We start from the raw sequence: 13,382 nt of genomic DNA on the forward strand, positions 1-13,382 counted from the left end.
ACAATTAGCATTCAGCCTGTTACTCTGCAGCCTGAGAGAGTCTGCCCCAGCACCACCTGGGCACTTAGAAGCAGGTGCTGAGCCTGTTTGCACTGCCAGGCCTGGTGTGGCTGGTCACAGCTCTTGGCCAGCTGGCCCTGGGGCTGTGCCACTGGCTTGGGTGACACCTGCATTTCCCCCAGCCCGTGTGGCCCACGGCTGCCTGGGAAGCTGCAGCACTGCCCTGTGCAGAAGTCCCCAGGGATAACTGCTGTGCTGGTGAGCTCCAGGTCCCCTGTGGGCAGCAGGCATGAAGGGCTGTGCCAGCTCCTGCAGATGCAGCTGTCTGTCTCCTGAGCATGGCTGCGCAGCTAATCAAATCAAGCCTGCGTGAAAAGAGAGTGCAGCCTGTCTTCAAAAATCAGTGCCCCTGGAGCAAGGCCCAAAGGCATGTGAAACATGCTGGGCTCCAGGATGAAAAAAAAAACCCACAGGCTAGTAAAAATTGAATGTATGAGCCAAGGGTTCACAGAGTTCAACAATATTTTCCAATAAAACATCTTGAAGGATCGGTTTAATACCAGGACAGCTGTGTTATTTAAACAGTTTGGAGTTTTGGGGGTGCAGGACAAAGTAAAGTGATGGGTCACAGGCAATAAGCAGAACAATGGATGGTTTTGTCCCCTCATTCAGCCTTGTGAAGAAATATAGGAAAACATGAAACAGGGAGTGGGAAATAAAGATGCTTTTCATTTCCTGGGTTTTCTTTGCAAGATATGGCTGTTGTGGGATGATATTTCTGAGTAGCAAGGCTATGGACTTAGTTGGCTGGAGCTGTCAGAAAACATGCTTTTGGTTTTAGGACATGGAATATTATGCTGGCTGAGATGTTATAAAATTGCTTGTGGTTTCTTGCCTTTACATCTGCTTTATTTTTAATTTAAAAAATCATCAATCTCTCAATCTCTTGATTGTAACTCCAAGAGTCAGAGTTGGAGTGATTAGGACTTCTCTTTGTATCTCTCAAGTGTACTCTTAACTCTCACCCTAGGCTGGTTACCTGTGAATTAATTCAGACTGCTTGACCTTGGTAACCTAGTTTGCCTTTGTGTGCAGCATCTTGGCTATGTGCCACTTCCTGTCAGCTATGTACCTGTTTTATGTACCTAAAGTCATATTTTGTTTCATATAAACACAATTACATAACCACACATTTGCATGGCATATGTCTTGGTTCTCTCACCCATTCCTTGTTACAGCATTTGCAGCTTGCTGGGTTCAGTCTCTTGTATTCAAGCACTGCTTTTCACCTACGTGGAGCCACCCATGGTACTGTGCAGATGCAGCAGCAGGAACTTTATCACCCGAAATTAAACTGAGTAGAATGCTTACATAGATGGTCCTTAAACTTCAGCAAACAGCTTCAAAACTCTGTAAATATTTATTAGGCAAACAGAAGTTGAGGATGATGACCCTGTCCCCATCAATATTTGAGACAGTTTAACATACTCCCAGCAAACTATGTGTTTAAAAATCATCTCAAGTACCTGTGTAGATTTAACCCCCAGGGTTATTTCTTCTCTCTTAATTTGTTAATAATTTGGGCACAAGGGAAAAAACCCAAGGCTTTTGAATGATTCTATGACTGCAAGCAGCTGTTGGTACAGCAGCAGCCCATACACACCCTGGTGCACTGGCACTGGTGGCTTTGCTGCTCCTTTGGCACCGAGACCCTCAGGCAGAGCCGGGAACTGGATGGACTCGCCTGCAGCGGGCCAGGCCTGTAAGACTTCTTTGAGGAAAAACGTGCAACGTGGAGCTTGTGACACGACACCGCCATCCCCTCCTGTGGGGGTGCAGAAACTCGCAGCTTCACCCCAAAACACGCTGCAGGACGCTGACGCAGTGAGGGGGGCACGAACCCGGCCCTCGTTCCTCTTTCGGGGCCGGCACGGGCAGGGCTGCGGGGGGCTCTGCTTGCCTGGGCGGGAAGGCGGGAAAGCGGGAAAGCGGGAGATCGGGAAAGCGGGAGATCGCGAAATCGGGAAACCGCGACCTCGCGGGCGGCGCCGCTCCCCGCCCCGGGCCGGCCCCCGTCGGACAACGCCCCCGGCCCTCGGGCCGCCGCCCGCGGCATTTCCTCTGAGCTCAGCCGGCGGCTGACGCGGGGCCGCGTCCCTCGGAAGAGGAAGCCGGCAGCGGAGCGGAGCGGCGGCCGGGGCAGGCAGGGGCGCGGCGGGCGAGGGGCAGCGGCGCGGCCCGCGCTGGGGGCGGCCGGGGCGGCGGAGGAGGGGGCCGGCGGGGGCGGGCGCTCCCCGCCCGCGGGGCTGGGCGGCGGCGGGGGCTCCCCCCGCGGCCCGAGCCCCCGCCGCGCCCTGCCCGCGTCCCCCCTCCGCGTGCGGGGCTTCTGGCCGCTGCTGACCGCGCTCTGCACCGCGCTCCTCTGCCTCTACCAGGCGCTGCGCGGTAGCGCGGCCGGCGAGGGCGCGGGGGGCCCGGAGGACGCGGCGGCGGAGGCGGCGGGGTCCGGGGTGCCGCTGCTGAAGGGCTCGGCGCTGCTGCTGCTCGGCTGCCTGCTCGCCCGCTGCTACGGCGCGGCGGGCGGCGGCCCCCGGCGCGGCGGGGCGCGGTGCGCGGCGGGGGCGCGGCGCGGAGCCCTGGAGCGGTTCCACGCGCGGCAGCTGCGGGTGTCGCCGCACGTGCTGGGGCACAGCAAGGCGCACGTGGGGCGGGTGGTGGCCGAGCTGGTGCGCGCCGCCAAGGCGCAGGGGCTGCAGCCCGGCCCGCTGGCTCTCAGCCTCCGCGGGGACTTCGTGCGCATCGGCAGCGCCTACGAGCAGCACAAGGTGCGCAGCCCCGACTGCTTCGACATCCTGGTGCCCCTGCGGCTGCCGCCGCACCTGGAGCCCCAGCCGCGCTGCGCTGACGGGCTGGGGCCGTGCGGCGCCTTCGTCTGCGGCCTGCGGGCGAGGGACGGCTGGACGCGACGCTGCCGGCCCTTTGCCGAGGGCTTCTGCGTGGAGCTGCAGGGCCGCAGCCACCTCTCCTCGGGGCTGGTGCTGCGCTGGTTCCAGGGCCATCTGCAGCGCTGCCTGGGAGCCGTGCGCTATCGGCTGCAGGAGCGGTGCCGCATCAGCCTCTCGGCGTGCCCCGGACAGCCGCCCACGCTGCACATCCTGCCCTGCTCCGACTACGTGTGCTGCCACATCTCCATGGCCGTGCGCCTCATCCCAGCCATCCCTCTCGGCGACGCGCTCTACCTCACAGCCCTGCCGCCCGAGGGCCCCCACGGCTCCCCGGCCCCCGAGGCGCTCTGGGGCCTCAACGCCTCGCGGCAGGAGCAGCGGCTGCTGGGCTGGCTGAAGGAGCAGGCCCCGGCCGCCTCCTGCCACCTCAAGTGCCTGCAGATCCTCAAGGGGCTGCGGGACCTCCGCGGGCACGGCCTGGAGGAGCCCTTCTGCTCCCAGTGGGGCCGAGTGCTCTCCTCCTACGTGCTGAAGACGGCTCTCTTCTCCCTGCTGCTGCAGGGGCCCTTGGAGGCTTGGGATGAGCAGTTCCTGGTGGAGCGGCTGGAGGACCTGGTGCTGTACCTCAGGGACTGCCTGCGCAAGCAGGTGCTGATGGATTTCTTCCTGGGCAACACCAGCATCCCCGAGGCCGTGGCGCTGCCCCGGTTCCTGAAGGAAGCAGCCCCCGTGAACTTGCTGTCTGCTTTTGACGGGCCCACGCTGGACCTCGTGGCCTTCCAGCTGATCAGCACGTGGGTCCAGGCCCCGCACATCATCAGGATGTACAGCAGCCCCCGGTACTGGCGCCCGGTGCCCGCCCCGTGCCGCCACACCGCCGAGGCCAAGCGGGAGCTGCCAGCAGAGTGAGCTGGTGCTGGGAGAGCTGCCGGCTCCCCGGGACTCTCCATCGCACACTCCCGCCTCACTGGTGCTGGGAGAGCTGCCGGCTCCCCGGGACTCTCCATCGCACACTCCCGGCTCACTGGTGCTTCAGGAGCCTGCATCTGCCTGGGGATGGCGGGACTGGTGAAATGTGCTTCTGTGCTTCTGTTCATGACCTGAGAAGAGCGGGCCAAGACTTAATGAAATTGCGATTCTCATTCTCCTTGGTTGTACTTGGGGAAATTCTGACATTTCTGGGGAAACGCCTTAGTCCTCAAGTGTTGCCTTCCGTCGACAGTTTGCAAACTAAAAGGCTCAAACTGACATTTTTAGAAACCATGTTAATTTCTTGTCTTAGTGGCAAAATAGAGCTTTTCCTGAGATTTTCTTTTTATGATGCAAAATCCACGTGGGATTTAAAAATCTTTCAAGTGCAAACAGCACCTCCCCCATCCATCAGTATACCAAGATGTTCCTAAAATGTGATAAGCACTAGAGCATGGGTGTGGATCACAGTTTGAAATGCTCAATGCCATGCTTTAAATTTCCTGGGTAATCGAGCACATTGTGCTAAATAGAAATGTAACACGTGTTAATGTAAACTTGAGGGAAGAAGTGAAACTGCTCTGATAACAGGATGAATAATCCAGTTTTACATTTGTGTTCAAGTGAAGGTTATACTGAAGGATTTAAGTGCAGATAGAAGGAAACAAATAGCACTTTATTTTCACAAAGGCCTTATTTTTAGGATAATTGGCTGCACTAAATATTGCTGTTGAGGAGGCATTAGTGTTTTGTTAAAGGAGTGGTGGTTGAATTATCCCAAGGAAAACATTTAAAAGCAATACTCTGAGGTTCATTTGTTTGTGGGTTCTAGTTGGGTTTTATTATTTGTTTCTATATTCAAGTATTATTTCCTTCAAATATGCTTTACCTCAAGGACCAACAACAAAATAAGAAATTCTCTATTTGGAACAAACCTTAAACCAGTCCAAATCTCAGTGCCATAAGTTGACTGTGGCACCCTCCTGCTCCCTGGTAGGAGTTTGGTGGGATTTCTGGATAACTGCCTAGCCAGTTGTCTTCATTGTGTCAGTGTTTGAACCAAATAATCCTTGATGGGATTTTCTAGTGCTGTACTATAGCAAATTGTTTTTTTGTTATGGGGAGTAAAATATTTCAGGGTACTTCAGAATTATTTAGCGCTGATTCGTGGTACAGTAGCAGTCCTGGGCTGCAGATGCTGGTGCCCTCTGAGTATAAATATCAGGCAGATAATTGCCACTTTTTGTCTGGTTGTGTCCCAGTTGCTGGAATAACCTGGTGAGTTGTGATGCAGACAGGTTTACAAGTGTCCTTAGCTACTACTGCAGGTGTGCCAGGGTGTCAGAAAAATCAGAAATTCAAATCGTTGCGCTTTTTTTGGTCACCTGCTCAAACATTTGATGTATTAAGTCCCAAAATGTGTTGCTAAATTTCTGGTGCTCAGGAAGCTAAGCATGTGCCTTACTACCTGCAGTGCTGTGTCCTGAGAGAGCACTCCCAAATTGTGAAGGACCAAGTGTAACTTCAGGGAGGCTTTAGGATAGCCTGGAGTAACTAACCTGCTCTTCCTCTCCCTGATGGATTGGTGTGCCTTACTCACAGTTCTGTGCATCAGAACATGAAACAAACATTGTCAAAATCTATGAAGCTTTGTACAAATCTATTTTTCTAAATGGAAACACTCCCTAGGCAGATGTTTGCCTACTTCTGTCTATTTCTTTAACTGCTCTTGCAGTCATATTTTCAGGTAATTATGGCATAGGTCACACCCACAAGCTGGGTTATTTTTGTATTCGAAGCCCTGTGCTTCTTTCTACAAATACAAATAGTGTATTTATAGGTAGTATTGATCAAATGTTCTTTGCACATGGTATTTAAGACTAAGTCAGCTGCATTCTGGGTTGTTGGGGTTTTTTTGTAGCAGACCATGATATGTACTATTTTTGCAGGCTTGTGTTTCTTGGTATTTAAAATAAGATGCAGTTCTGCAATCAAAGCCATTGAATCTTTTGCCCAAAGAAGAACTAGATGGCCAGCCCAGGGTATTGTGGCTGCCTGAACTCTTGACATGAAAATCCTTGAGTTGTTAATTCTGGCATCATGATCACTTCAGTCAGCTGTCTGTGTGTTTATATCACTGCATCCCTGTCTCTGAAAATGGATCTTTTCTCTGGACAGGGGTGTGCATTTGTTTAGTATTGCCACAATACATGGAAATCTGTAATGGACTTGGTAAGGACTTCCTCACTAAAATGTAGTAAGGTCACGAGAAGAGAGTTGTATTGGAAAATACATGACAAGAAGAGATGGTGGAGAATGTAAATAGTTTAGAAAATAAAAGTTGGGCTGAGGGGTGAGTGACAGTGGTGGTGAACTCTCAGCAAAGATGCACTGCAAACAAGCCAAAGGACGTGGGGTAGAATTGGAGAACTATTAAAAGCAAGTGGATTTGGAGTGTAGGGTAAAGAGATTTAAGTGGGTTTTGTTTTGACAAGGTCCCTAAAGCAGCTGAGTCCATCAGGGTAAAAAGTGAGGCAAGCCCTCAGTTCATTAGCTATGCAAGTAGATCTTCAGTGTGAGTTTTTGCTCAGAAACCATGCTTTGAGTTCATGATGGAGAAAATGCATGTGTTTGCTTTCACCTTAAGCTTGGGTGAGCCTTCCTGAAGTGAGGGGGCATCCTGCCATGAGGCAATGTGTGTGCACTTGGTGGCTCTGGTGTACAAGTGAGATATTAAATGTATTCCCCTTATCTGCTCTAAAGCATGCATTCATGAATAGGATTGATGAAAGGAGCTGACAGAAGTTGGGTTTCTGTTACAGCACTCATCTTATCCCACAGAAACATGACAGCACTGGTGCCTGCTGTGTGCTGGAGCTGTTTCAGGGCCTTATCTCCAGGGGTGTATACAGAGAGCTTGACCCATATGAGTAATCCTGTGGCCCTTTTGCCTTCTTCCTCCTCTCCAGCCCATGGATACACAGCAAGGTTGTGCTTACCTATTTGCTAAGGCTGTAGCTGTTAAAATGTACCATGGATTCAGTAGGGTTGCCTCTGTGTGTGTAAACAGAAACACAAACACAGAAAAAAGAGCATGTTATTTAGCCCTAACACAGGCTCTTGGTTCTCTTACCTGCAACTTAATTTTGCAAAGACTGTGCAAATGAAGTTGTTTTTATTGAACGTTGATTGGGAAGAGGGGAGTCACACCTGCAAGAGAATAAGTTCATTTACAGTACCAAAATTCATATATGTAATTTCATTTTGTGTTGAAAACTGCTCTCCGTTTCTCAAAGGCATTATATTTTATCTGACCAAATATCTTGCAAACATTCCTTTTTTGATTTCAAATCTCTGTGGAGTAATGTAAATCTTTTTGTAATGGACGTTCCTGGTACAACTATTTTTTGCTGGTTAATCATAAGACCAAAGAGGAAACTGAAGTGTTCAGCTGCTATTGTTTTGGTTTTTTAAGTGTTTATAGGCTCAAAGTGTCAGCCCATTTTAATGAAACGTTTATAAATTCATTTCCTATTTAATTCCAGAGTACATTTGCACTTTTATTGTTTCCATAAAAAGTTGGTGGTTTTGTTGGAATATTTCACTGTCATAATAAACAACTGTGTTAAAGCATCTGTGCCTCAAGATTTAAATTCATTGTTGCCTTTTTTTCACTAACAGCTACCTGCAGCCACAGAACTGTAATTGGCAGGTTTGTGTGCTCTTTAGGAGGAGACCACTGAAGTGGCCAAATGATGGAAAGCAGGAAGTCCACACCTTGGGAGTTGTGCAGAGGGATGTGGAGGAGAGCCAGGAGGGAGAGTGGAGCACGGCTGGCACTGTCTGTGGTGCTGCTGACTTCTCAAATGGAGCACCTTGGGTTGGTGCTTGGCTTGCTCAGAGTTGTTTCCTTGGCTCCAGTGTTGGGTTGCTGCAGATCTGCTCTTTCTGGTGCTTCATTTCACAATATCTGTGTGATCCTTCAGCATGGCATGTCCAGACACGTCTCTGTGCCAAACCGTGTAGGTCATGCCTTTATTAAATATGGGAAAAGTCCTGCTGAAGGCAGCAGGAGCTTTGTGGATGGGCCATTTGGTAAGATGCAAGAACACATAGCTTTGCTGGTGTTCCCTATTAATGAACTAACAGCAAGACCCTGAGCTTTTAAATCATTGAATCAAAGCCAGGCTGGAAGTGGCTTTCTCCTGGTCTTTGTGTGCCTGCCTTTACCTTGCAGGAGCTGCTTCTGTGAGAGGGGCAGCAGCTGCTGGCATGGTGTGGCTTACGGATTTCTTGCTGCCAAAGTCTGGAAAAATGTCAACATTTAGTGCCAACCCCCAAGCTGGCATGGTGAAAATGTATTGAGAGCTTCACCTCTAATAACATTATCTCCTGTTAATGGCTTCCTTAAAAGCAATAGCCCTCCTCTGGTCTCCATTCAGTCCTTGCTCTGAAGTTATTCTCTGTTTGAAGTCTGAGTTCCTATTCAACAGGAAAGAAACACAGTACTTTCCTTTTGTGATAAATCTGTTAACAAAAAATTAACTGGCCTAAGGACTTGAATGCTTGGTGTTTAAAGAAAAGCCTGTTTGCATCCAACGCATTGGATAAATTGTTTAAAATCTTTCCATCCTTGTGCAAATACCTCCTTGTAATGCAGCCAAGGTCAGCAGTGAATTGCTGATTAAATACTGCTAATGCAAGTTAAAGCTGTCTGGAAGGGAAGAGAGTCTTATTTGTGCATCCCATTTTCATATGGATCCAAAAGATTTCAGACACGAGAAATTTCCAGGCTGGTTTATTTCTTGTGTCACCTCTTCAAATGTATGCCTGGTGAGTCTTCCTGAGGTAAATGACATTATTTCAGGAGCTGGCAAGAAGAGCAGCCAGTCCCACTTTTCTTGGGCTGACAGCATTGGGAAGCTGGTGGTTGAGAGAGGAATAAGGACTGGCACCTCTTAAAGCACAAGGATTCTCCTTCAGTGCTTGCTGATGCTTCGGAGCACGCTGCTGTGCTTGCTGGAGAGGCTGGAGTAGCTCCAGCCCTAAAATGAGGACATGGAGGGCTGACCATGGACAAATCTGTCTGGGTTTCTCAAACAAAACAGGTGGCTAATTAAGAGACTACCTCTGCTCTTGTGCATGTACCTTCAGTGTCCTATGTTAAATAAATAACCAAGAGCTGGCGTATTTGCCACTGCTTTGTCAGAGATCAGCAGCAGAGCTCTACAGGTGATGCGTGTTCTGTGTCTGTAAACAGCCCGTGGATTCGAGTAACGATTCATATGCAAACGCTTAAAGGTTGTTAGCAACGTGTGCATCAAATGTCACCGTGTACCAGGCTCTGTGTAAAGCCTTGGTTTTTTTTCCTTTTAAAGAATAGCAATGGTGATTCAGAGACTTGGAAGAATTCGGTGTATTCCAATGACAAGTTACTGTTCTTGACGCCTCTAGGAGTTCCTCCCCTCTCCCCTACCCCACCCAAAACCCCTCAAATTAAACCAAACCAACAAGAAACACAAACACCCCTACCCGCCCCCCCCCCCCCCCCAAAAAAAACAAAACAAAAAAACCCCCACCAAACCCCTGGAAAAATGGGACCAGAGCTGCATAGAGAATACTCATCTCTCTGGGCTGGGCTGGATGTGACAAGGGTTTGTTAGTGATTTCATGATGCCTGTGATTGTCTGTTGGCTTTTATCCCTGCCACAGGGTCCGCATGATAATCTGGGTGGGAGGGAGGGAAAAGGGATGCAAAAAACAAGCAGACAGGCTTGATGGGGATAGTGCTGGAAAGATAACCAGCTATCAAATTAAAGTTACCAAAAATTAGCAAAAATTTATGATGGATTCCTAGGGGTGAAAGGGAAAGAGTTGCTTTGAGAAGTCTCACTGTACTGGCTGAAAACAAATAGCTGTAGAAACAGGAAGAACAGCAGCAAAGTCCAACCAATAGCTCACTTCCCCCCAGCAATTTCAGTCCATTCCTTTTAGTTTCAAGTAGGGGAGAAGAGAAACTTGGAGCTGAATTCACTGGCAAATCCATGTGTGTACTGCTTCAGGGGAGGGCAACAGGGAGGGCAACTCTTGGCTCTCTCTTTCAGGGTTTAATCCTGTGCAAAATGCTGAAATACAAAACTCCCATCGAGGGAGGGAGTGTTTGGGCGTAGTTTGCCAGTCTGTCTCCTGTGCTCCACCAGATGACAATCAGGGATCACTGATTTTGAAGACAAGTCAAAATTCAGTCTGATTTACGCATGCTGGGAGCTGCTCTTGAGTTTCCCAGCTCATCCTGCCACGGCACAGGGAGCTGCTCCTCTGCCTGTGCGAGGGAAATGCCGGAGCAGCCGCTGCAGAGGAAATGAGTCATTCCTCTATTTCTGTTGCAAAAGACTTCTCTGTGCTGTGCAATGCATTTAGGAATATGTTCCTACTGCTTCTTGGAAGTTCTCCTAGGACCACGTTTAGGCATAAAAGCATCAGCGAATGAACAGGCACATTACAGACTTTTCCTTCATTTAAATTGTCTGCACAGTCTTGGCTTCTACAGGAGGGATTTTCAGGAGTCCTGAATCTTGTGCAGTTCTCACCTCTGGGTCTGTCTGCTGTCCAAGAGGTGACTGTATGGGGTATGAGTGTGTCTTCTGAGCATCTCTTTTTTCATGTCCTGTGTGAGGCTTGTTGAAGTGTGTTTCAAAAGAGAAAAACTTGCTACTCATAGGGATTGTGAATCATGGGCACTTCTCCAAAAAATATTTCTGCACAGAGCCTGTATGTTTTCCCCAGGAGCCACTTGAGCTCAGCAGTCATTCAGGCCCTACCAAAAATAATGACATCTCCTGAATAGTAAAAGAAAAGGGGGAGTGGGGAGGAGAACAGCAGCAGAAAACTCTGAGAAAGCACCAGGCCCATTTCTTGCCTTTTTCCAGTGTGGTGTTTTGCAGAGCACTGTGAGCAGACACTGAACTGCCTTTGCACAGGGTGGATGGGGCAGTGCTTGAGAAGCATCAGACCTCTCTGTGTCCTCACTGCTGCACTGACAGATGGATGATTAAGTAAAGGGAGCTGGCACTCAGTTGTAGCTTCTGCTGTGGGAACCCTGAAGATCTTGGTAAGAATTTGGCAAATTGTCCATTTTCAAATCTCTCAGGAGTCTGACTCGTTCAGGAATGAAGGAAGTCTTGGCTGAAGCTGTGTGTGTGCCTAAGGATGAGTTTTGTCTAACAGTCTGTTTATCTGCTGGCTCTTTGAGTGCTGTCTGCCTTGAAATGCAGACTCTCCACGATGTGCTGCACCTGGCTGGGGACACCTGTTCCAGCAGAGCAGCAGCAATGCAACTTTTCTGTGACATTACCCCTTGCATTTTACAGGTTCTTCTTAGAATGTTCCCACTTTCAGTTACATGACATGACTTTGAGACATGGGGAGTGCATGAGGGAGGGACAGAGGGAGACTGGTAACAAAACACACTAACTTCTGTGGTTTGCTCCTTGAAAATGCTACTAGTGCTCCAGAAAACCATATAAATCTTGTGTGCAGAGCTTGTGTGCACAGTAGCGTTTTAAATTTGCCTCTTGAAATCATTTTCATTACCCAAAGGGTGTATAGGGGCACATAATGAGCTTTTAACTCTCAATTCCTCAAGGAAGAATTTTTATGGCCTTCCAAAACGATCCCTGTGTTAAGTGGCAATTAAGAACTAATTATAATGAGATGCTGTTGGATGAGATTAGTATCTGACTTAGAATGGCAACAGAGACATCAGTAGATAAGCTGGAGGGGAGATGGTGGGAGGAAGGGGTCAGTGGGGAAGGCAGCAGGTCCACTGCAGGGAGGGACAGGAGATCACCCTGGGGAACATGGTCACTGGCTGGGGGTCATCAGAGCAGCCCTCAATGACAGTGTTTCTGAGGGAGAACCATGGGATTTGCATGAACCCCTTCAGCCAAAGCTGTCAGGGCTTGTAACTCTTGTGGAAGATGTGGTGTGAGCCCTGCTTCCTGCCTCTGAAATGCCAGCTGGTGAAAGGGCTGTTCACCTGTCTCTGGCAGCTGGAGGGACTGTGAAAAAAGGTCATTTCAGTGTGAAATTTATCTCTTTGGCTGATAAAGACCTTCATAATGAGACTTTCACTTCAAAGGGCTCTGGCAGTGCAGCAGTTTGAGTATCTGTTTGCCTGACTGCCACTAGAGTAGCTGTATGTGAAGTGCACAGGTATTTTATTTGTATAAAACTGCTCATTCTCAGAGGTCAGCAAACACAGCTACCCCAGGAACTTTCAAGTTGCAGAGCAGAAGGTTAATTTTGAGTGAATAAGTTGCTTCTCTGATTGAGCACAGGACCCTGCACACACCACAGTACGCTGTCCTGACTGCTCTGGCACATCTTTACCCCTCGAGAGCACCTAGGGCTTGTTTTCTGCAGATCTCCCTGGTCCAGGCTCACAGAGGGAGCCGGCCCTTGCAGTGAGGGGAGCAGATGGATGCCTCCTTTCTCTGTCCTGCTCAGTATTTTCATAACCTTTCAATGGCATCCCTGTGGAATGGGGACAAAATGGCAGTCACGTGCTGGCCACAGCCACTCCGGCTCTCCAGTGGGGGAGGAAGCTGGGATGAGATCAGATTTACTTTTGTCCCTTTTCTGCTTGGAAACTTATTTGTGTTGCTAACGAGGTCCCCAGTCCAATGCTGTAAAAGGGATGCTGCAGGGAGGAGGAGGAGTAAGCTTCCTCCCTTGGGAGAGGGCAAAGCAGTCCTTGACTCATAAACTGCTTTGCTGGGGCCAGTGGGAAGAGTCTGTCACCTGTCATGGCAGGTGACACGGACTGGGCTGTTGGCACAGAGGGATGAGGTGCAGGGAGGGGCTGGACCCACACCAGGACATAGCTCAGGAGCAGGGACATCTTCCCTGACAGCATTGCTCCATCAGCTGCAAGTCACTGGGCACATTCTGGGGCAGGAATGTAGCACGCTGTGCCTGTCTAACGTAAGGAGCACCCCCAAGATCAAAAGTGTTCCCACCTGATCTGTAACAGCAGGGTTTTCAGTCAGGCACCCAGGGGAACTCCCAGCAGCAAGGAAGAATGTTATCACCTGGATTTTAGCAGGCTTTTGCATAGGAGCCTGGTTCAGTCTGCAATGAGAACAGGTTTGCCTTCCAAGCTTGGCTCTGAGTGGCAGAGCACGGCGTGTGTCGCTGTGTGGGCAGGGATTTTGGTTTCCATTAATGTCCAAATAAGAGATTCCTTGGGAGAAGGAAATTTTAATTTGGAATGGACTCAGTTCTTCTATATTGATTGCATTAACTGGATTTGCAGCCTCCCTCCTCAGCGGAGCTGTGTTCCACTGAAAAAGCTGCAGGGTAAATGCATAGAATGAAGAGGAGGGAAAGAACTCAACAACAGAAACAGAGAGGTGAAACCGGGGTCCTTTCAAGGCAGAAATATTCAGGAATTCCATTTATTTCTCA

The 13,382-nt window shown here is 49.6% G+C and overlaps 2 protein-coding genes across 2 annotated transcripts in view; one reads left to right on the plus strand and one right to left on the minus strand.

Moving 5' to 3' along the window:
- The window catches only part of TMC5 (transmembrane channel like 5), a 130,709-nt gene that overhangs the window by 61,119 nt on the left and 56,208 nt on the right, over positions 1-13,382 (minus strand). The window lies entirely within an intron of this gene.
- ITPRIPL2 (ITPRIP like 2) lies at positions 1,735-7,547 on the plus strand (the record flags this gene model as incomplete). Its single annotated transcript, XM_084216591.1, has 2 exons — positions 1,735-1,762; positions 1,939-7,547. The coding sequence occupies 2 exons, from the start codon at positions 1,735-1,737 to the stop codon at positions 3,852-3,854; spliced, it is 1,944 nt and encodes a 647-aa protein (XP_084072717.1). The 3' UTR covers positions 3,855-7,547.

Source organism: Fringilla coelebs (assembly GCF_963513975.1).
Source record: "Fringilla coelebs genome assembly, chromosome: 16".
Lineage (NCBI taxonomy): Eukaryota > Metazoa > Chordata > Aves > Passeriformes > Fringillidae > Fringilla > Fringilla coelebs.